The sequence below is a fragment of the Danio rerio genome, chromosome 4, assembly GCF_052040795.2.
Source record: "Danio rerio strain M-AB ecotype USA chromosome 4, GRCz13ab, whole genome shotgun sequence".
In the NCBI taxonomy this organism is placed as follows: Eukaryota; Metazoa; Chordata; class Actinopteri; order Cypriniformes; family Danionidae; genus Danio; species Danio rerio.
In genome coordinates, this window is record NC_141024.2 from 34,530,969 (window position 1) to 34,554,735 (window position 23,767).

Sequence of the window (23,767 nt, forward strand, 5' to 3'; positions counted from 1 at the left end):
GGCAGCGCATGCTAACTGACTGCTCTGGGGGCCTTTAATTTTTTAAAGACATATGACAGAGAGTGAAGGACCTTCATCTGGATGCACAATACTTGTACTAGCCATGAGGCCATGGCAGTACATGTAGTCATGGCCAAGTGGTTAAGGCGATGGACTAGAAATCCGTTGGTGTCTTGCCGCGCAGGTTTGGATCCTGCCAACTACACCCAGGCAGTGTGCAGGATTTGGTTTGTGACCTTTAATAAAACAGCAGCGCATGCTAGCTAACTGCCCTGGGGGCCCTCCATTTTCAAAGATATTTGACAGAGAGTGAAGGTCCAGTGGCTGTCCCATAGCTTGCCGTGATTGTATAGTGGTTAGTACTCTGTGTTGTGGCCGCAGCAACTCTGGTTGGAATCTGTGTCACGGCAGGTTTTTCAATGGCATTGGCGTTGCACTCTGTTGCCATTTATAATCTCCAGCCTCCTTTTAGTGCAGGGTGTGCTAATGGCTAAGGCAGTACAGTCAGTCTTGTAGTTGTGGCTAAGTGGTTAAGGCGAATTCAGGTCACTGCAGGATTCCTTACGGTGACATTGACATCACGCCTCCCTCTTGCCACCTGTTTTGTACAGCTCATTTTTTAGTGCATGCTGCAACTCTGACACGTCACAAGTAAATCTAAGCTAATGCCCCAATGATCCCAGTTAACTCAGTCGGTAGAGCATCAGACTTTTCATCTGACATTCAAGGGTTCAAGTCAAAGATGCTGTGCCCTGATATGTTGCTGACTTGCTGCCAGCTCAGGTTAAAGAGGCCCATCTCATCTCAATCATTGTACAGTTGTCTCACTTTCAGCAACAGCTTGCTGCTTTTGACCAGTTGACAGAACTCACATTTTAACATTAGAAATGGCTTTTGACCAGTAAGTAGATTTAGTCTGTATGCCTTATGTAGCAAGCTTCTAAAACTCAGATTAGCTTATATCATTTTATCAGTGGAGTTAGTTACGTTTGTGGAAGTCAAATCTTTAAAAATCTAGAGTCTTCTAGAACTTAGTACTTCTAGATTTAAAAAACTTCTAGATTTAAAAGGCTAGAAAATCCCTGAAGAGGACAGATGTTTGTGAAAGGAGAGCAGTTTGTACACTAATTGTGTTGTTAATTGACTTGTAAATCCTAACTGGTGGTATAATCTTGGTTTAAGAAATAATTGAGACAATTTTATTCTTCTCTCATAATGAATGTCATATATTTTAAATACATTTTTAAATAATATGGTTAGTAACAGTATTATATTCATATGAAATTAAGTTTTGTCTTAAAACTAATCAAAATATCAGGCAGACTTTGCTGTGTTTGTGTGCTAATTCCTTTGTGTGTGTGTGTGTGTGTGTGTGTGTGTGTGTGTGTGTGTGTGTGTGTGTGTGTTTGACTCTGAAACTCGCGCGTGCCCAAATAGACACTCCCACACCATCCCACTTTTCTTCCTCCGACACTCCCCCCTAAACAGAGCTGGACACGCCCACTTTTCTGACTTTTTCCAAAGTAGAGGTGTGAAAACACCCTGCTGAAACGAGGGGGTTTCATGGCCCTTTAAGGTCCGATGAGTTGCTGAAACTCTTCCCACACCGAAGCTGCGGTCACACTAGAGTTTGAGCATGTGAAATTCTGTGGTTCCGTTTCTCTCCAGTGTGGATCCTCAAGTGTAGATTACGGGATGATAATTGGCTGAAACTCTTCCCACACTGAGTGCATGTGTATGGTTTCTCTCCAGTGTGGATCCTCATGTGTTGATTAAGGTGTGATGAGCAGTAAAAACTCTTCCCACACTGAGTGCACGTAAATGATTTCTCTCCAGTGTGGATCCTCATGTGTTGATTAAGCTGTGATGAGCAGTTAAAACTTTTCCCACACTGAGTGCATGTGAATGGTTTCTCGCCTGTGTGGATCCTCATGTGGTGATTAAGGTGTGAGGAGTAGCTGAAACTCTTCCCACACTGAGTGCATATGAATGGTTTCTCTCCAGTGTGGATCCTCATGTGGTTATAAAGGTGTGATGATTGGCTGAAACTCTTCCCACATTGAGTGCATGTGAATGGTTTCTCTCCAGTGTGCATCCTCATGTGCTGATTAAAGGATGATGATAGGCTGAAACTCTTCCCACACTGAGTGCATGTAAATGGTTTCTCTCCAGTGTGGATTCTCATGTGGCGATTAAGGGAAGATGACAGACTGAAACTCTTCCCACACTGAGTGCATGTGAATGGTTTCTCTCCAGTGTGGATTCTCATGTGTTGATTAAGGGATGATAATAGGCTAAAACTCTTCCGACACTGAGTGCATGTGAATGGTTTCTCTCCAGTGTGGATCCTCATGTGTAGATTAATGTTTGATGATTGGTTGAAACTCTTCCCACACTGAAGGCATGTGAATGGTTTCTCTCCAGTGTGGATCCTGATGTGAATCTTAAGACTGCTTTTGCTTGCAAAACTCTTCCCACACTGAGTGCAGGTAAAACGATTCTTGTCTCTTCTTTTCAAAAAACCATCAGTCTGTAAATTAGTTTTTTCCTCAATTTTAACATGATGTTCCTCCTCTTTACTCCTCTCATTCTCTTCAATTAGGTCTGAAATCAATAAATTAAACATTAGTTTTCATTAGGTCTTAAAAACTCTCATCAAAAGCTGAAAAGTGAAAAGACACTGGAAACATTGGCTACACACACTGTATTTCTGATGCACATTAAATGTAAAATAAATCAGATCATATTTTGTTCGGTCCATTAACGTGTACACATTTAAGCAGATTCAATTCAATTCATATTTATCAAGTATCTTTTACAATGTCAATTTTGTCAAAGCCGCTTAACATAAGTTATAGTAGGGATGGGCGATACCACAATTTTTAAATTCAATATGATACCGATAGTTCTTGTTAAAAATTTTACTATACCGATATCGATACCACTTATTATAAAAAATATTAATGTAATTTTTCAAAATGATGTTAATTAAAAAAACCATTACATATATATATATATATATATATATATATATATATATATATATATATATATATATATATTAGGGATGTAACGGTATCAGAATTTCACGGTACGGTAATACCTCGGTATGAATGTCACGGTACGGTATTTATTGAATCATTTACAGGAAAAAACAAAACTTATGAAAATACTCCAAAAAAGTGCCAAAAGTGTCAATGACATACAAATTAGCCATCTATCTGTAAGCTTTGAAACAGGAACTTCAATTTTAATAACAAAAAAATATTAAACCATGTAAAAAAATTAAGTTTCAATTTAGTAGTGTTGAAAACTCATCACATTCAACATTTAATCACTCACTCACTTAGATAGAGATAGGTTTACAGGAAAATTATCATATAAATATAATCTGGTAAGAGCTGGTATCTCTGGGTATTTACAATGTCCCCTGCAACAGAAAAAAAAACCCTCTCATTTGGGACTGAGTTTTCTGGGACAGAGAGATATGACTTGGCCCAGGTTGACAGCAGTGGGTAACGTTGTGCATTGTCTTTCCCCCACTTGAGAGGACAAACCATGAGTGAGATAGAGATCTCATGTCTGCATCAATCTGATCAGTGTGCTGTGTTTCTGCAGTCCCCATGACTGATTATTATCGTATTGGGGGACGTATTCCCCAACTTGCAGGCACGTGCACACACAGGGCTCAACCTGTGCAGTGCACATGCCCTTTTTAGTCTTGGATAGAAAGTTTCCTTCCAAAATGATCAAAAGTGCCCCTGCGACGCGACATACCCCCCGTCCCCGCTTTACAGTACGCGCGCGACAGCTGATAAGAACTCGCGCGACAACACCGATATTCAGTACGCGCGCGGCAACAACACCCGCTTTAGGGTTTTCCTGCTCTTTTTGATCCCCGCTTCTAGCAGCACACTCCATTTCCGCATTACTTGATCTGTAGCGACAACAGACCGCAAGGGATTATGGCCAAGCATGGGCTGATGGGAATTGTAGTTTCCGGTACCTCCCGTTCGCTTCATTCGCCTGAGCAAATTTTCTCAGAAGACCTATAGTTTTACCGAGTCATGCGACTACGGTAATATCGAAAAAAATTAATATTGCGGTATGACGGTATTTACAATACCGTTACATCCCTAATATATATATATATATATATATATATATATATATATATATATATATATATATATATATATATATATACTGTAGTGTGTGTTTGTGTGTAATATAAACACCCATACACATCCATATTGTATATACACACTGCATACACATACATACTGTAAATACACACTGCACAGATACACACACAGCCTTATATTTATTCTTATTCACCTAATGGTAACAAGAGACAAAGATTTACAGAGCTGATTTATTATTTTATTTTATTTTTTTAAATTTGTATTTATTTATTATTATACTATATATTTAAATACTATACTACTGTTTGCTCTGTTTACTAAGCTTATATATATATATATATATATATATATATATATATATATATATATATATATATATATATATATATATATGTGTGTGTGTGTGTGTGTGTGTGTGTGTGTGTGTTTTAATGTTAATTTTATTAATACTTTGGCAAAACATGTGTAACATTTGTCATGCCAATAACGCAATCATTGAATGGAATTGAATTGAGAGAGAGAGAGGGAGAGGTTTACCTCCTTTAAAACTCTTCTATGTCTTTTGTCAGAGGGAGACTGAGCAGAGGAACACTGGGCATCTTGTTTTTGTTTCACTTGTTTTCTGTAAGTGTCTATAAAGGCTGCTTGTATTTTTGCTGTGTTTGAATTTCTAATAACAAATATTGCTTGTGCAACGCTTTTTAAGCTGAAGACCACCACAACACGCTGCGTTATGTCTCTGCCATCGTGTCATTCCATTATGCAAAAGTGTGTGCGACTTGCGTGTGTTGAGTACATAAGTTATCTGAAAGGCACATGATCGTTCACGTGATATTTCGCCGCAGATTGATTGGTGTAACGTCTTGTATACAAAGCGTCACTGACAAGCCTGTACACAGCGCCAAAACATTTAGTTATGCAGAAATTATTAAAATATAGTTAAAATATTGATACTTTAAAAAAATATCGATACCAAATTAAAATCTTCTGAGTATCGATATATCAATACTCGAGAATCGATGTGCACATCCCTAAGTTATAGTAAATTGAAACTGTGTCAGTCCAGTTTTCAGAGTTTCTTACATAACTGATCATAAGTCATTTTGGTCATATTGATAAGACCGATTTGAAAGCTGTAAATGGCCTAATTTTATTCATATTTATTCATAATTACAACAAAATGTTTTTCTAAAATTTGTAAAGCAGACAAGGAACACTTGTTCATTCTGTGCCTGACTGGTAAACGCATCAAAAAAAAGTTCTGGGGTAACAGCTGAACAAACAGCTGAATATTTGCCTCGCAGACATGAGACACACCTGTACAGCATCTGCATAAAGGCTGGAATGTGCACCTTTCCCTTTGTGTGCTGATGGGTCATTTTTATCCATTCTGGGGTGATTTTGAATCTTAATTTGGCCAAAACTTTCTCTGTTTCAGCAAACGGACTGTTATTTGGGGACATCTTATTTTGACATATTCTGGAAAAATGCTTTGAAATAAAAAATAAAAACTCAATACACTCTGGGCAAATTTACTCCCTTTTCGTTATATTCATGGCTGTTTTTTCTCCATTTGCCTCTATTATAACAAAATTTTTTTGATTGCAAAGCCATGACAGCATATAATCATGCATTTATGATTGTTGGTGTTTTCTGTGACGACACTCTACATTGTTTAATTGGTCTCCACCCATGAGACGGCAAAAAGGAAATGGGTGAGAGAATAATGGAAGAGGAGGAGAGTTGAAGAGGTTGACTGAACTGTTCCAGTGCAGGGAAACAAGAAGAGAAACCGGGTCGAGACACGCATTGTAAACTTAACAACTGGCTGTGAGAAACAAAAAGCAAAAGTATGTATTAAACCAACAGAGCAAAGACCGCTGTCTTATTACTGAAGTGCTCGTGACGTCGGCAAAGACTTCAGTGCAGTGTGTCCTGAACAAAATCAACTTACCAATTTATCTTGCTGGCATGGAGTCGGCTGCCTACACATCGGCCGGGTTCAATGACGCCCTCAACCTTCCCATCCACACCTCCACATTCGCTATTTCCCTTGATCCCTCCGCTCCGTGGATAAGAAGCAAAAGTTTTTGTTTTCTTTGCCCAAATTCTCATTTTGTTTCTCTTGTTAAGTTTTCTCCCCGTACTATTATTATCAGTATTATTTTTCCTCGTTTTCAAATCTGACGAATCTGCTGGCCTGAAATAATTTACATTTTTTTTCCTTTTGATGCGAATGGTGCAGTGTGAATGGCACGATACACATAAATGACGCGGTGCGAATTGAGCGTTTTGCGCGTTTCACGTGAAATGCTTGAGTTCAGAAATGTGAACTTTAGCGGACATACACACTGCATTAACCAATCAGGAGCTTGCTCTTGTGGGGGTGTGATTGTGACGTAGCGCCTATTGTTGGTGTCCCGGGGGAAATTGGCTGGGTCAATTGGCATTTCTCTGTGGAGTTTGCATGTTCTCCCTGCATTCGCGTGGGTTTCCCCCACAGTCCAAAGACATGTGGTACAGGTCAATTGGGTGGGCTAAATTGTTTGTAGTGTATGAGTGTGTATGGATGTTTCCCCAGAGATGGGTTGCGGCTGGAAGGGCATTCACTGCGTAAAACATGTGCTGGATAAGTTTGCAGTCCATTCCACTGTGGCGACCCCGGATTAATAAAGGGACTAAGCCGAAAAAAAAAAGGAATGAATGTTTTTACTTATTTTATATAGCGCCAGTGCTCAAGGACGCAACAAACAGTAGGAGAACGAGAAAAGCAATAACTTTAAGAGCGCGGTTCACTTGGGTTTTGGCGCGGTACGCTTGTAGTGTGAGTGCAAAACGCGCCAAAGCCGCGGACAAGCGTGACAAGCGTGCTTTGGACCGGTTCGAGGCAACTGTACATAGTGTGAGTACGGCCTAATAATACATAAAAAAAAAAAAATTACAAAAGACATAAGAACAAGTAACAAAAAAGAAACTCATTCCTGTCTTTCAATGAGTGCTTATGTGCATTTAGGGGAACTAGGCAGTACACTCAGGGCTGCAAGATGGATTAATTTAGTTGGTCTTTGAGAATGAAAACCAACCTGTTTGTTCCTGCAGATCTTCCTGTTTGACTGTGAATGTTTCTTCAATCTTCACATCTTCACTCTCCTCTTTAATAAACGGCATCTTTATAACAGTGTGGAGATCAGTCGCTTCAGCAGGAGTTTTTAATTTGCGTTTGGGCACTTTATTCTGTTTAAAATGAACAAAACAATAAAAATGTCCTGTTTAAAATAAATAAAACAATGAACAGAAACAAAACAACTTCTCTTCAACACTTGCTTCAACAGATTCTTTATATGAGAGTCATTAACAAAAAGAAATCAGGTAAGTCTGATCAAGAAACAATAGCCACCAATGAGCTGATTAAAACTAGTGACTCCATTTCTTATATAAAGTAATGTATACTTAGAATGAAATAACATTATGCTATTTAATAAATTAAATCTTCATTAAAAGACTCATTAAAAGACAGATTACACACATCTCTGTTAACTTATTCAAACAATAGCCCTCATTACTGTGAGTAAAATAGTACTTCGTTGTATAAAGGGTCAAATAATAATGTAAACAGCAGGTGTATGATTAAGCATAGGATGAAAACCTAAAACTTTAATCAATCGGTTTATATTTATGTAAAAGTTTTAAAACACAAACCTTTGTCTAGTTGAATCCAGCGCAAGAATGGCGCAGCTTTATGACGTCATACGTCACGCCAAAATAAAAGTCTTTTCTTTTGTTTAGCTTTTTTGCCACTCACTGTTCCAGTCATGACTTACTGCTATTTTTCTCCCTCGTTTTCTACTTCACACTTGCTCTCTCTCTCTCACACACAGACACAGATATTCAGTATTTGAAGTTAATAAAAACCTTTAATCTAACACTTTTAGGACAACTTTGAAAAACGTTTTTAGGGTCATTAACACCATAAAGTGCCTTTGAGACATCAACATTTTCAAGATTTTTAAAATGAATGTTGGTCAAGCTCCTGCACTTTTTACAAACAATCTACAAGCAGAAAAACAGGAAACAAACCTCAAACCCTTGTCAAAAAATCCTTAAGGATTCCAGTAGGATTTCTTTATAGGATTCCAATTAGAATTTCTATCATATTTTGTAACCTTTCCTAAAGGATTCCAATAGGATTTCTGTATTAGATTCCGACTGATATTCTAAAAGGAATCCTGTACAGAAATCCTATTGGAATTCCTTAGGAAAGTTTCCAAAACATGATAGAAATTCCAATAGGATTTCTGCATAGGATTCCATGTAGAATTTCTATATGTTTTTGGAACCTTAAAACCTAAAGGAATCCATTCGATTTTCTAATACAACTTAAAGGACAAGTATATAGGATTTTAATGAAATTTTTATGGAATCCTAAATGTAGACTTTTCTTTTGTATCTGTAACTGTCTTTTGAAAACTCAACTTGACACCTTAATAATTGTGCCACCTATATTAGACAACAGCATTAGTGCACAAACCTTTGATAATATTGATTGGGCAACAAAATGATGTCCTGTTGTTTCAACATTGTTCATTTTTAATTAACTTTTATTTTATATTTACAGATAAAAAATATTCACACACAAAGTTCTAAAAAAAATTACACAAAATTGTGGTGTCTTTTTGTCATTTTGCACTCATCAGTGCATTTTTGGGAGATGGCCTTCCTTATTTGGCTGGCTTCAACATATTTATTTTTGATGTAACCTGTCAGAGAAAAGCGAACGAAACATATTTAGACACACCTCCATCTGACAGCAAAACACCCCCCAGCCACAGCACCCAGCAGTACCCAAACCAGCCACGGCTTATTTAAAAATGTACATTTAAAATGTTTACTTTATATTTGATTTAAGAGATGAATATAAACTGTTTAACATAACTAATAACAAGCAAAGCAAAAATTAAACCTGACTCCACATAACACACATATTTAAATATTTAAAAATTTATAAATGTCTGACCATAATTAATACTTAATTAATACCATTTATTTACTTATTTTATTTGAAATTTCTTATAATTTTTTTTCTATCTGCCAAGTGAATAACACTCTGATAAATAATTGACAAATTTATTTTAACGCTAAATCTCAAGCACTGACATAGTTTTTAAAGTAGATAGCAAAGTCCTGAGTGTAATTATACAATTTTTAATATCTTAAAATATGACAATATTTCCAAAATATTTTTTTAGGAAAAAAACTTACCCATGATGTCAGAGACTTTTTGGAGTCCAGTTGTGGCTTAACTGCTTTGTCTCTGAAGGCCTTTGAACATTTGCCATTGTAGCAGTGTGTACCAAGGGTGTTGCTTCCAAACACGGCTACTAGTAGATCTTTTGTGGCCTTTTTGGGGTCAGTGCAATTCACATGGGCAAACTGTTCACCTGTGATTGAATTATTGGGGCCAATTCTCACCTAAAAATAGTGATTAAAAAATGAACAAGAAAATAGTTTAAACATTTTTAGAGCTGCTTCAACAGCAAACGGTGAATTCTAAGATCAAGAACATCAAAGTTGTATAATCATAATAATGACAAAAATATGGAATTTCTGTTTCTTGCATTAAATAATAAATTCCATGGTCTGTTGAAATTATTGATTCTGATTGACTGGAATATGTCCAATATAAGAAATTAATTTAATATTTTATTCATTCCTTTAATCAATCAGGGGCCACCACAGCGGAATGAACTGCCAACTTATCCAGGATATGTTTTACGCAGTGGATGCCCTTCCAGCTGCAACCCATGACTGGAAAACCATTCATACACACTTATTCACACATATACACTATGGACAATTGTTTAGCCTACCCAACTCACCTGTACCACATGTTTTTGGACTTGTGGGGGAAACCGGAACACCCGAAGAAAACCCACGTGAACGCAGGGAGAACATGCACACTCCACACAGAAATGCCAACTGACCCAGCCGAGGCTCGACCCAGCGGCTTTCTTGCTGTGAGGCAACACCACTACCTAGTGCACCACTGCGACTCTCTAATTTAATATGCATTATAGTATATTATTTATATATAATATTATAAAATGTATGAACTGAATGCACAGGTAATTCCAGTCAGTTTTGTTCAAAAGTTCAAAATAAATACACTTCCCTTTAACATTAGAAGTAACCATAGTGAACCAAAGTTCCCTTGTAAAGCAAACACTGTTCACAATAATGTTGGCATTAAACAAAGTAATATGTTGTGCATTTTAGTAAACATCTGACAGAAATAAAGTCAAGTATGTTAACAATAAGAAAAGATGATGTTTGTTGAGTTGTTTACAATAGGACAAAAAGAAAAGTTTTTTATGGAAATAAAAAAAGCCATATAGTCCAGTCCAGGGGTGACCAACCCTGTTCCTGGAGATAGACCTTCCTGCAGATTTCAGTTGCAACCCTTATCAAACACACCTGCCTGTAATTATCAAGTGCTGTTCAGGTCCTAATTAACTGATTCAGGTGTGTTTGATCAGGGTTTGAGCTGATCTCTTAAGGAAGGTCGATCTCCAGGAACAGGGTTGAGCACCCCTGGTCCAGTCTTACTATAACCAATAACTTATACACTGCAAATTTTAGAGAGTAGATTTAACTACCTAAGAGTTATAATTAACACTCCCTCAGATTTTATATGGGAACCACTATAAAAGTTTAAAAAAATAAAATTATCAACACTAAGAGAGTGTTAATTGGCAAACTCTTATAGTGTAAAATATCTGTTTAATTTACGAAAAAATACCAGCAGCTGTGGTTACCAGGATTTTTCTGTATACATTTACGAAAAATGACCATATTTCATGAACTGATACAATTTTTAGTTTACAAAATCATAGCTTAGTGCACAAAAGTGTAAAGTCCTTAGATGTATTAATATGTTCATGTGTGATTGCAGTTAGCGACCAGATTTTGACTGCATTAGTAACTAAACAGTTACCTTTAAACAAAAGAAGATGCAGCATAACATCAAATATTCTCAGTTCATCTTGTACTTGAACACAGACGCTACTATCCTCCACAATGGTGACACAAAAACCGTTTTGCTGTTTTATTTTTCCTTTCTTGATTTTACGGAAAAATACCAGCAGCTGTGGTTACCAGTAATCTGCTGTTTTTAACATTTTGTATTTGTAAATTCAGTTTACAGAATATTTCTGTTGAAAATACATTCCACAGTCTGTATTTTTTTATCGAACATACTTTTCCCCAACTGTTCACTAAAAACTTCATCATGTATTACTTCAGGAATTTGCCTGGCATGTTCCTCTTTGGTTTTCAATTTGAATGATCCTGACTGGACCCCCTTTTTCTGGATTTCACACCTCCTGGCAATTCAAAATCGACATGTGTGTTTAACAGTGGAAATCTCCTGTAATCCTGCAAATGGAATAAGCACCTAGATTATCAGATGACAATACACTTCCTTTCACACAATCTCCTAACTGTTCAATGTATACACCACGAGTTTCAAGAGTTTCAAAGTCTTGAACAAATGGGTGCAAGACAACCATGCTGTGTTACAGTGCTAGCCCCCTGCAGTGGTGGGTTATTTTCGTAGCAGTGGTGGGTCTTGGAACAGAAACAAAGACGAACAGGACGATGACCAGATAAGGAATCAGGAAGGCTGGAGTACCTGGTCTCACTGTGACAGCTGTGAACTTAAAAAGGTGTATTCAGTAGTTCACTGTAGAACTTCTTAGTCAACTAAAGAGCTTCAAGTCAATTTAATTCATGGCCAAGCTTTACTGGTTTTAGATAAACTGAGAATAATTTTTTCTGCTTAAAATAAAGGTGGCTGTTACTCCATCATTCTGAATAATCTCTCTATTTCTAATTATATCATCGAGGATTTTCAATGAATTAAAGTCAGTTTAAATAAACAATTCAGTAACTAAGTTGTTTTTAAAGTAATTTATTTAATTTACTTTCTGTAATAAAGCTTTTTGGTAAATCTCTTACATTGATTTTTAAAGGGCCATGAAACCCCCTCGTTTCAGCAGTGTGTTTTCACACCTCTACTTTGGAAAAAGTCAGAAAAGTGGGCGTGTCCAGCTCTGTTTAGGGGGGAGTGTCGGAGGAAGAATAGCGGCTTGGTATGGGAGTGTCTATTTGGGCACGCTAAATTTCAGAGTCAAAACACACACCCACATCGGACAATGTGACTGTGTTTACATGGACATCTGTAGTCGAATTATTTGCCAAATTATTAAATGTTGGACTTTAACTGCAGTTTGGCTCTTTCATTCAGGGAATTCATTAATGTCCCTCCCAACAAACGTGATATTTGATTCGAGGAGCTGCTCTAAGCGTGTATTTTTCATGCAATGTTTGATACCGCATGGCGAATGAGAGAAAAAAAAACTCAGCATTTCCCGGAAACTTAGATGCACACGGCAGGTAGCGTCAGAAAGCCGCGTGTGTTATTCCTGTCACAAAATCCAACACGAGGTTATAGTTTGGTTTTAACTGTTAGTGCTAACTATTGCACTCGGTGCAATAGTTTGTTTGATACGAATAAAATACGAACTGAATAAACAAAGAGCACTGGTCGCTCACTTACCAAATCTGTAGAGACAGGACAATCACCAGCAACTAGAGCCGCGTCTTTATTTAGAGGAGACTAGCGAATCTGGATCTCAGCGTTTGCAGATGAGAACAGCTCTCAGGTAAACAATAATCCTCCTTAGACACGTAAGTTATTGTTGTCGCGCGTTGCGTACACTGTTAATCCACGCGTGAGTCTGCGCTCTCACAGAGAGAAAATGAAAACGAAACTTAACTGCAGCAAACTATAAAAGCAACACTTCATGCTTGTTTTGCCAACACAACGTGGCGTCTTTGCTGTCTACACTCTGACACTAATAAATATTAATGAAGTTGCACAATAGAGCGCGCTGATTGGTTTGAACCAAGCCTTACTCATGCATTAATGCAACACATTGTAAGACGTAATAAGACTCACTCTGGCACAGACGCCCAGTCTGCAGGCTGGAATACAGGCTATTATGTCATGGCCGTGACGCAGCTTCAAAAATTAGTTTCAAACAGGAAGTACTAATTTGCTTGAAATAACGCAAAAACAACCAATTTACACTTTTTAGTGAAATATAGGTGTCCTAATAGTGTTTTTAGCAGTGTGGGACACATTTACGACTGTCAACAGCTCAAAAAATGTGTTTTAGTGTTTCGTGACCCTTTGAATCTCCATGTGTGTTTTGTAAAACTTCGATAAAAATTAAAGTTTAAAATAATAATTTTTTAAATAATTTTCAATACTTTAAACATAAATGCATGTACAATGTTAAAAAAAATCTTGCAATGTTATACAAATTATTACTTCGAACTTTCTTTTTAATAGTTGTAAGAATCATTGTTAGTGATTTTGTACCAATAACATCAGATCATAGAAAAACAGCAGATCTCCATGCAGAAAATGCAGCTTTGAATCACAAGAATAAATGACATTATAACAACAATTATAAAAAAAAAAAAAACAGTTTGTACTTGCCTCACTAACACTGGCTGCCTGACTGTTCAGTCAGCAACATAAAAGTTTAAAAAACCACAGATGCAGTTTAAATATCTGTCTTTTTTGTCTTGATTCTTTTTTGTAAAACAGTGAAAATGAAATAAATCTCTTTGACTCTCTCAAATTAATCTTGTGCAGTGTGTTTTATCACATAATAATGTTCTCCTGATGAAATCAGCCATCATGAATGAGCAGTTATACAAAACAAAACTATTCATTAACAGAAAAAATCGTTACATTTATTAAATCAGTTTACAAAAATTGTGCTTATAGGGTATTACCCTTGATGGAAATATCTAAACTATTAGCACAACCCTTTAATGCTGTTTATTTCCAAATGAAAGTGAAATTGAAAGCAACACTTTCCGCTATCGATATCAACCAGCAGATGGCGCTCGGACACCACAGAAAATCAAACACATTTTTTATGTGCCACACATATTATCATTTCCCTTGATTCAGTCATACCTCAAATATTCTCCAATGCATGTATGATCTTCTAAGACTATGACACCGTTATTTATGCAAAATTCAGTAAATGACTAAATGCCTCTTAACTTATTTGCATAACCATGTAAACCTACCCCTAACACATACACACATTATCTGTTCTAATCTATTGGTTTATACACACACACACACACACAATAGATTAGAAATTAAAATGTGTGTGTGTATGTGTTAGGGTTTGGTTTACATAGTTATGCACACACAGACAACATTTGTGTAATGTTTCAATACAATGTAATAGACAAAGGACAATAACTATTTTCAATGTATAACGCAGTTTGGAAAAGTCAAGGTTTTAAAACTGCCAAAGGTTTCTGCTGTATCGTTCATACGGTGTATGTAAAGTTTTTTTTTTTTATTACGTTTTTTTTTTTTAGGACAACAGTATCTCCAGCACAAAAGATATACAAAGATGCCATTTTAAAATGTAAAGAAGTTTTTGAAGCTAATAAAGACAGCAGAAGTCAATGATTAATTTTCATTCTTCACTATTACCATCTTAACTATTCCAAAAAACTTTTAAATGTTTCTCAAAATAAAATATATCGTACTCAAAAGGGAAAAGGTTTTGATTTTACTCAGACATTTAAAAAGAATATATTTTAGTGCAGTAATCACCATATTGAGATACTGATTTTTTTATCCAAGGTTATCATACCAGAATCGTATACCGGTCTATGTGTACAATGGAAAACACAGGAGTAATTGTATTAGCCTCGACCAACAGGTCAACAACACAAAACAGTTTTGTTTTTTATAAAATTCTGGCAGTAATTTGGGAATCTTGCATTTGACTATTACCACCAATGCACCAACATTATGATTTAGAACAATAACTTTCTAACGAGACCGTTCATATATCCACAGCAAAACATAAGCAAATTAGAAACATTAACACTCACTCCAGCCATTAAGAGTTCAGATCAGTATTCATGTAAGAACAACAAGTTGCTAACGAGACTATTTATACCTCCATCACCCAGCAACATTAGCAAATTAGTAACGTTAACACCCACACAGGCCAACAATTGGGAGTTTAGATCAGTATTCATGTGAGAAAAAAATATGTTTCAATAAATTGTGTATGTACAGTATATATGTATATTATTAACTATATATTTTGTTCCTACATATATGTAACAATATAGGAACAATAAATGTTAAAAATAAATTTAACATCCAAACTTGCAGCTTACATACAAAGCAATTAATTTTAAAAGATTTAAATTGAAGAGGCAAATAACTCAGGAAAGAGTTGTTTCCTATTTTTCCAGGTCCACTCGAGAGGTCTTCATGACCTCTGACCTGGCTGGGTAGATCCTGAGGAAACAAATGATTCGGCATACAGAAAAAAAATCACACACGTATAACTCCAGATTTACTATAAAGAGGGAGGACATCATAGTCATCATATAATCAAGGCTCTTAAACATTCAACTTTATTAATAATCATAAAGACATAGGAAAGGATATGTGTTACTCAATCCTAGAGCAGACATCCATCAGAAAATACAATTATATTCTATTTTATTTATTGTGTCCATCACCAAACAAAGTATAAATCTACTCTAAAATGTGTTACAAGTCTCTCTCTCTTTATTTTTATTTGGTGAAAGAGCCTAACACAAACTCTTATAATTATATACTTCATCAGAAATCACTTTTCACTGTAAGACTGTTCATATCTTCTACATGCTCTCTCATGAGGCTTTAACAACACAATCTTACAAAGCAAATGGTTAATCAGTTTTACTGTTCAATTTTTTTTACTTAATTGTTATCTTATTTAAAATCACACACACACACAAACACACACACTCACACACACACACACACACACACACACACACACACAAAACTCTATTAATCATTATTACTGAAAATTAAATATATAATTATTTTAGCTTTTATCTTTGAATGGAAACTAAACAGCTGACTTTCATTTAACTTGATTTATTTTATCCTTGTACTGTATTTTATGTTTTGTTGTTGTTTTCTGTTTTATATGTATGTTTTCACATGAATTGTGTATTTTTAAATAGATTTTACTTGCATGTGTACTGTTTCGAACTTTAGGACAATATATTTCCTGCATCTGTGTTGTGAAATATAAAAGTACTCAAAGTCAGAAAAAAGACTATATATTTTTAAATACACTGAAACATATGCCTAGATCAGTTGTAGTAACTGTTTTAAAGTTGTTTCTGCTCCTATTGGGCCATTAACACCTGGGGATGGGCAGATTGGGCTGCTGTTGGATGCTGTCTCCTGATAGGCTGTTGACCTGCTGCCAGCTCAGGTTAAAGAGGCCCATCTCATCTCAGTAAAGTTACAGTTGTATCATTTTCAGCTACAGCTTGCTGTGTTTGACAAGTGGATAGAACTCACATTTCAACATCAGAAATGGCTTCTAAACTGTAAGTTGATTTAGTCAGTATGCCTTATGCAGCAGGCTTCTTAAGCTCAGTTTAGCTTGTATCATTTTATCAGTGGAGTTAGTTTGAGAAAGTCAAATCTTTAAAAATCTAAAGAGTCTTCTAGAACTTAGTTCTTCTAGATAATTAAAAAAAAACACTAGTTGTGTTGTTATTTTATATTTGACTTGTAAATCCTAACTGCTGGTATAATCTTGTTTAAGAAATAATTGAGACAATTTTATTCTTCTCTCATAATAAATGTCATATTATTAAATACATTTAAAATAATATGGTTAGTAACAGTATTATATTAATATGACATTAAGTTTTGTCTTAAAACTCTAATCAAAATATCCGGCAGACATTGCTGTGTGTGTTTGTGTGCTCATTTCTTTGTTTCTGTACCTGGAGTAGGGGGTGGGGTGTGGTGGAACCCAAACCTTACCAAAGCTGCTCTCGGTCTCTTCATTTTATAACATTTTGATTTTATTATCCACACAGATCCTTCCACAGCAGGATGTTTTTCCTCTGTCCTGTGTGCAAAAAGGCTCCTCACTCTCTTCCTGGGCATCTCAGGAAGGTGTGTATGAGGAACAGCACAGAAGCAGAGATCCAGGCTGTCGTCAAAGAGGCCAAGAAGGAGTTGTCTGAATTCTGTCACAAAGGACGTTTCTGGGAGTTTGGAAAAATTTGTGACATATTGGACTCTACTAATCCTCTGGCCAGGTTTGTATTCAGTTGTGCTTATCTTATTTTATGTATCTGACTTCAAATCTAACATCTGCATATAATAATAAACATTCATTTTTGGTATTGTTTATTTGACCTTATTTTATGTTCCTTGTTTTAGGATGATTGCGGAGATGCAGTCAAAGGGGTTGGTGATTAATAACTTACCTTCAGTCCTCCCGGAACCAGCTCGGTCGACAACATCTTCTGTGCCTCAAAGCTCTGGAGAAGGTGCAGAAAGTTCATTGGAGCCTCCAAATGAGTCCTTATCCGACGAGAGCTCGGGAGAGTACTATCAGAGGTATACTTTTATATCAGCATTCCCAGAAAGTAAATATACACTGCGGATATGACTTCTCTTTAATATACAAAGTCATTTTGATCACCTGCTTTTCTATTTCAGCACTGGTGGACCGATGTGGACCTCTTCCGTGAGGGTGGAGATGGTCAAAAAAGGCTTATACAACAAGCACTCCATTGACCACCCCCTTCTAGCAGGATTTAATAAGTACCTTTACACTGATCTAGGATATAAAAACAGCAAACAAGTAGTAAGTTCAAGTGAAATTATATATGTAAAAATGAGTGAATGGGTGTTGTTTTATGCAGTACAGTTTATTTTATTGTGAAATGTGTGCTTTCAGGTGGAAACAGTGTCCAGGTTCTTGCATTACATGGACCCCACTGAGCCAAACTTGATGTTTGTTCGGCGGGTGGAGAAAGTGCGAGAGTACTTTAACATCTTGTCAGATACAAAGCTCTCAAAATGGACAGTTTTCAACTACTCGAAGAGTCTCAAGAGGTCAGTAATGTGGAACCACCACAAGTGTGCCATGTACATGTTAACTAATCATGTCATCTGTGCTGTGTTCTGACTGTAACAAACCCAATGTTGATCTCTTTTCAAGGTTCATGAAATACATTATTACCTCCACGGACATTCGCCACAACAATCCAGCTTTGTTCCAGGACTGTGAGAGTTTTATGGATGCGCTGTATGGAATACAGAGTGGCATGTCCAAAGAAGTGAGCATGGAGGTCACAGCAAAAAAATCAGAGTTTGGTTGTGGCAAAGAAGTTTTGCCAAAGGACTGCCTTGCTGTTTTGGAGGCTGCATTCAAAGATTTCCAGGCCGTGATATGCAAAATGCAGGGTCCAGGAGCTATCACAGGGGACTGTTTGACTAAAAATGAACGGCTGCTCGTCCTGTACTACCTGGAGGCTGTTATCATGCTGAAGCTAGTCCAGCGGCCTGGAATTGTGACACACATGACTGTAAGTGTTTGTTTTTCCGTACATTGTCTTCTTTGTTCTTATATGCTTCATCAATGTGCAAAACTGTCTGTTTGCAGGTTGAGGATTGGGAGGGGAGGAGCCGTATAGAGAATGGTGTCTGTGTTGCAGTGAAGGAGCACAAAGTACCGTTGTCACACAAACAGGAACTTGTAAGTTTATATAGTCTTTTATATCATAACAGCAATAAATATATTGTGTCAAATTTAGACTTATTTTTTTCCTTTCTTTAACTAGTGGTTCAACTTGTACTTCAATGAGGTGCGGCCAGTAATGCTGCAAGAAAACCGCACCGGCGATGATGTGGCAGTTGATTCATTTTTTGTGTCAAGTAGTGGGAGATCGATTTATAATCCCTCCAACGACTTAAAAAGACTACATGACAAGTAAGCAACATTACACCTGTCTTTAACTCTACATGTTCATCCGTCCACTTTTTGCCTTCTTACGATGCCTTGTGTTTCAGATACAGTCTTCCCAGTGTGACGTGTGGCGATGCCCAGAGAGCATTTGAGGCAGCAGCACAAAACCTGTCAGAAGTGGAGAGAAATGTGGCAGCTGAAAGGAACTACATGAGGAGAACGTCTTCAGATCCGTTTCTGGCTCTAAGTGTGCTAGATCAGCTCGCTGGGAAAACACCGTAAGCATCTAACAACTGGGATGATCCTTATTTTTAAATTTGCAACCCACAGCCTTGCCTTTCCTTCCTTCAATATTTATTTTTTATGATCTTATAGACAAAGGTCCAGTAGAGCTTCCTGCTGTGAGACAAGGGTGGACGAACAGACGGCCTACAAAACTCTTGAGCAGTTCTGTCCAGTGACTCTGGAGGGGCCTCCTCCAAAAAGGGCACGCAGGACTGAGCTGTGTGGCTCAGAACATGAGAGGCACTGCTATGACCGCTGGCGTAGCGAGCAGCTCAAGCTGCGTGAACAGCATGCTCTCGGTGAGTATACAGATGATTAATGACACAAACAGGGGAATTGAGCGAGAATAGCCGAATACTGATGTGTTTTGTGTTTCTAGAACACTTTACTGGACAGCAGCCATCAGAGTCCAAAATAAGCCGCTGGATGGACAAACAAGGGTGGACGTCAAACGTCCCACAGGCTGCAGTGGTTCTGAAGCAGTGGAAGCCTGTTGCCAGGTTGGACTTGGTTATCGACAGCAGCTTTGTGAAAAAAATGATTTTGTCTCAACGCTGGAAAGGACTGACTGTCAGGCCCGTCCCTGACAAGGGCGATGGTGTTTTCACCAAAAGACCCTTTCAGATCGGGGAGGTTGTCTGTGAATACCACGGCAAGCTGGTTAGCCATGAAGATGGGATGGCAATAGCTTCGACAAGCAGCATCAGAGCTGGCCATTTGTTTTTTTATAGGAACAAGCAACATGAAGCCATGTGCATTGACGCACATGAAGAAAGTTGCCAGTGCCATCCCATGAAGTTCAATTATGGACGCCTGATCCGTCACTCCAGCAAAAGAGCCAATATCCGGCCCAGGCTGTATGTCCTTAATGATAGAGACATCATTCTCTTCATTGCTACAAAATACATTTCGAGTGATGAGGAGTTACTCTATGATTATGGCTCAAAGAGGAGATCTTTTGCCGGGAAAGGGCTGGAATTGGACTGGATGTAAAACAACATCTTTCCATCCCCCATACTGACTCACTTCTAACATGTCCAACTCCAAGTTTCCACCTGTGGCCATATTCTCTTCTCAGTGATGGACAACCATCACTGCTCCTCTCACCCTGTACCCAGTACTCTTTCTGCACTGCCAAGCAACAACATTGCTCTCCAAATAGAGACTTGGTTGTAATAGGTTGAATGAGTGGGCCTTACAAACCATTCACCTTTACTTCCAGAGAATTGTATTTTCTCTTGTCTTTTGCTCTTTTTTTTCATAAGTTTTCTTTATGCAATAGTGAGAGTGTGAGTAGGCTACTCCATATTCTCTCCTCTCTCTCAGGATTCTGTACAACACATGTGGAATTACAGCCTGGTAAGTACGCTCAAACTGCGCTTAACCCTCCCTTACACCCATCTTTAAGTTTCAACCAAATTATTGTGCACTTTCTGGTTGTCGTCTTCTTTTTGTTTCAGATTACCAAGGCTTTTATGGTCAGCAGACATGCACCTCACTGCTGAGAATTAACCTGGCATCTTAATTCTTCATTACCTATGTTGTCTCTATGTTGTTTGATTAATGTTCAGATTTTGTTCATTTGGTTGCACTTGTATGTACTGGAAGTTGTTTATTTTCTTTAGTGTTGTTATTACTTGATATTACTATTATATATACAGTCTTCTAATGTGCTGTTATTTCACATTCTTATTAAAAAGTTGCAGAAATGACCCAGAATCACACAGTTCTGTTTCAGTGCATTCATATTATGCTTTTTAAACTAATTATTATTAAATAAAAGTAATAAAATAACTTAGACACTGTTTGGCATTTATTTAACAAATCATTTCAACAATTTCATTTAAAAATGTGTAATACTTTAAAAGAAAAAAGAAATACACTTCATTATTTAAAACATATGAAGCTTTTTCAGATAAGTGCAACACTTTTTCCCCTTCACCTGAAAATGACATGATAGCTAAAAAAAATAAGGGAAAAAAAGGAATATGACCTGGAAAAGTCATTTTCCTTTTTCCATGTGATCAGCCGAGACAAAAAAGAAGGAATCCACAAATATCCACAACATCCTGGAAAAACACTGAAATAATGGTCTCTGTATGAGAGCTGCTCTTTGAAGAGAATAAGGCAGCTAGCCTAATTAAGATAATTAAGATAGTTACAGTCAAATACAATAAGAATTTATTTTAGCAAAGAGACAAAAGTCAATCTATTTTGGACAGAATTCAATGTAAAATGTAAGACATTATTTATAAAGACAGACGGGCCTATATAATTATTTTTGGAGTGTTTGAACATGAATGGCAGCTGTTGTTTTTGATCTAACAGCAGCAAAACTACATGCTGAACGCTGTGAGCTTGCGTCAGGATGATGATGATACATGAGCCAACTTTTATTTTTTTCCTTTTTCAAAACAGTTTAGAACAAAACAAAAGAGCAATAAAAAACGGGTTACATGTCAAAGATCAACAGGCTCCAAACATGTGAACAATAAAAGCACCACAATGAAATTAAAACAAGACTTTTCTTCTCAACCATTTACCCCAGTATGCAGAAATTGTATAGGCTTGTTGTCTCAAGTTAAATGTCAGTACTTCTATGTCATACACCTCTTTAACAATATCATACTGTACCATTCGCCTACAGATGGAGGATCTTCCTTGAGCTATTTCTTTGTAATGGCCTTTTTGCTAGTTGTTAGTAGTGTGTTAAGAAGATACACATCATTTTTGGTATTTCTGCAGAGTAAATTCTCAGGTACATAGTTTTAAAATTACATTAATCCCATAATTAGATTTATCTCTATTTAAATCTTGTGTATAATATTACAGTTCCAAAATATTTTGAAATGATCTTCCAATACATTTTCACATTTTCTCCATCATTCACCATATTTTGATCTCTAGTTTAAAAGTATTTTATTTTAGATGTCATAAAGAACCTGATTACATTTTCCTAATAAATACCCTCTATGAATTAATTGTAATCATCTGTGTTTCCCAAATAGTTAACCATTCCTCATTTGCTATTATTATATTGGCTTCTCCTTCCCATTTCTGTCTGATACACATTGTTGAGTGTTTCTATGTTAATGTCAGACAGGAATAAATTCTTGATACTAGTTTTTTTATTAATCTTTATTTTTTGTAAGCATTTATAAATACCTGCACTCCTGTTGTTTTTATGTCTTCTGAATCTCTTATGCTTTTATTGAAGTAGTGTCTAACTTGAAGGTAATGGAAAAAGTCTTGTTTATCCAAGTTACATATATATATATATATATATATATATATATATATATATATATATATATATATATATATATATATATATATTTGAAAGTTGTTGAAAACCTTCCAATTCAGAAAAGGTAGGCTTGGTAATATATTCATCCTTATTATCTATTCAATTGTATAGATCTAAAGGTTGAAGGAGCCGTCTGTTCAAAAACTTTTTCATGGTTTCTGTAATGGGGAATTATTTTATTTTATAGATATCTTATAGGTATGCAGCGATTTGAACTCCAACATATCTGATATGTTGTTATATCAGATGTAAGTTATTACTCATCTAAGGTATGATTACAGCATTCAAAAAGCATTGACATCAATTGTTCTTTGAATATTTTATACCATTCTGCAGAGAAGCCATCTATGTCTGACATATCGTTTTAGTTTTGTAATCTTTGATTTTAAATATCCTCCTCTCTGCCTGTCGTTTCTTTATTCTTCATGCCAGGAGCTTTTTGGACCATTTTCATAAAATTTTAAAATGTAAGTTTTATTTGTACTTGCTCATCAAACATTTTATTGAGATCTGCTTTAACTTCTTTAACCCTAACCCTATTGTTAAAATATCTGGATCTTTCTTATTACCATATTTAGTCTCTAATTCTTCAAGTTGTATATTTAGATTATTTATGTAATTCAGTTTTTTTTTCCCTTGATCCCCACATTATAAGTTTACCTCGCGTAACAGCTTTAGCTGCGTCCCATATGATACTAGGTGACACCTCTGCATTATCATTATGTTTTAAATATTCTTATAGTTCTTTTTTTAACATATTCTACACATGTTAAATCATTCAAATGATAAGGGTTAAATCGCCAAAATGTCTTTTTGGGTTTAATGTCCAGGTAAACTGTTAAATATACTCCTGCATACTCTGAGATGTCCCTTGTTCCTATTTTACAGTCTTTTATTTTTATGTTGATCTGAGCTAAAAAAAAAAATAATAATAATAAATAAATAAATAAATCAATTCCAGAATGAGACATGTGGAAGAAAAGAAAGTATATTCCTTTTTAAGAGGGTATATGTCTCTCCATACATCTATCGAGCCTAATTATTTCATCAAAAATCTTATTTGTCTAGTTTCTTGACTAATTTGCTTATTAGAAGAAGAGTCCAATTTAGGATGAAGTTGTACATTCCAGTCTCCC

At 36.3% G+C, this 23,767-nt stretch overlaps 3 protein-coding genes, 1 long non-coding RNA gene and 1 pseudogene across 6 annotated transcripts in view; 2 read left to right on the top strand and 3 right to left on the bottom strand.

Moving 5' to 3' along the window:
- LOC101886704 (zinc finger protein) overlaps positions 1-23,767 on the top strand; it is an 846,922-nt gene that overhangs the window by 529,564 nt on the left and 293,591 nt on the right. The gene's annotated exons all lie outside the window — the stretch shown is intronic.
- Positions 1-23,767, bottom strand: part of LOC147844817 (uncharacterized) — a 532,816-nt gene that overhangs the window by 50,718 nt on the left and 458,331 nt on the right. The gene's annotated exons all lie outside the window — the stretch shown is intronic.
- LOC137491223 (uncharacterized) lies at positions 72-7,886 on the bottom strand. The gene is made up of 3 exons (XM_087249138.2): positions 7,845-7,886; positions 7,229-7,379; positions 72-2,604 (listed from the first exon to the last, which is right to left on the bottom strand). The coding sequence occupies exons 2-3, from the start codon at positions 7,311-7,313 to the stop codon at positions 1,619-1,621; spliced, it is 1,071 nt and encodes a 356-aa protein (XP_087105264.1). The 5' UTR covers positions 7,314-7,379; positions 7,845-7,886; the 3' UTR covers positions 72-1,618.
- Positions 15,652-23,767, bottom strand: part of LOC137489479 (NACHT, LRR and PYD domains-containing protein 3-like) — a 275,187-nt gene continuing 267,071 nt past the window's right edge. For both annotated transcript variants that reach the window (XR_015481758.1, XR_015481757.1), the window contains one exon: positions 15,652-15,806. The gene's annotated coding sequence lies outside the window, so the exon portion shown is untranslated. The remainder of the gene's footprint in view (positions 15,807-23,767) is intronic.
- On the top strand, positions 16,570-20,428 carry LOC141381648 (uncharacterized; annotated as a pseudogene). Its single transcript, XR_015483318.2, has 11 exons — positions 16,570-16,655; positions 17,157-17,381; positions 17,506-17,685; positions 17,788-17,935; positions 18,029-18,186; positions 18,293-18,659; positions 18,737-18,829; positions 18,915-19,063; positions 19,144-19,317; positions 19,415-19,623; positions 19,704-20,428. The product of XR_015483318.2 is annotated as an uncharacterized LOC141381648 (transcript).

Coding starts and splice junctions, on each gene's coding strand:
- LOC137491223 (XM_087249138.2), bottom strand. CDS start 7,313: ATGCCGTTTATTAAAGAGGAGAGTGAAGATGTGAAGATTGAAGAAACA. Junction 2,605..7,228: donor AGATCTGCAGGAACAAACAG/GTTGGTTTTCAT, acceptor TATTGATTTCAG/ACCTAATTGAAGAGAATGAG.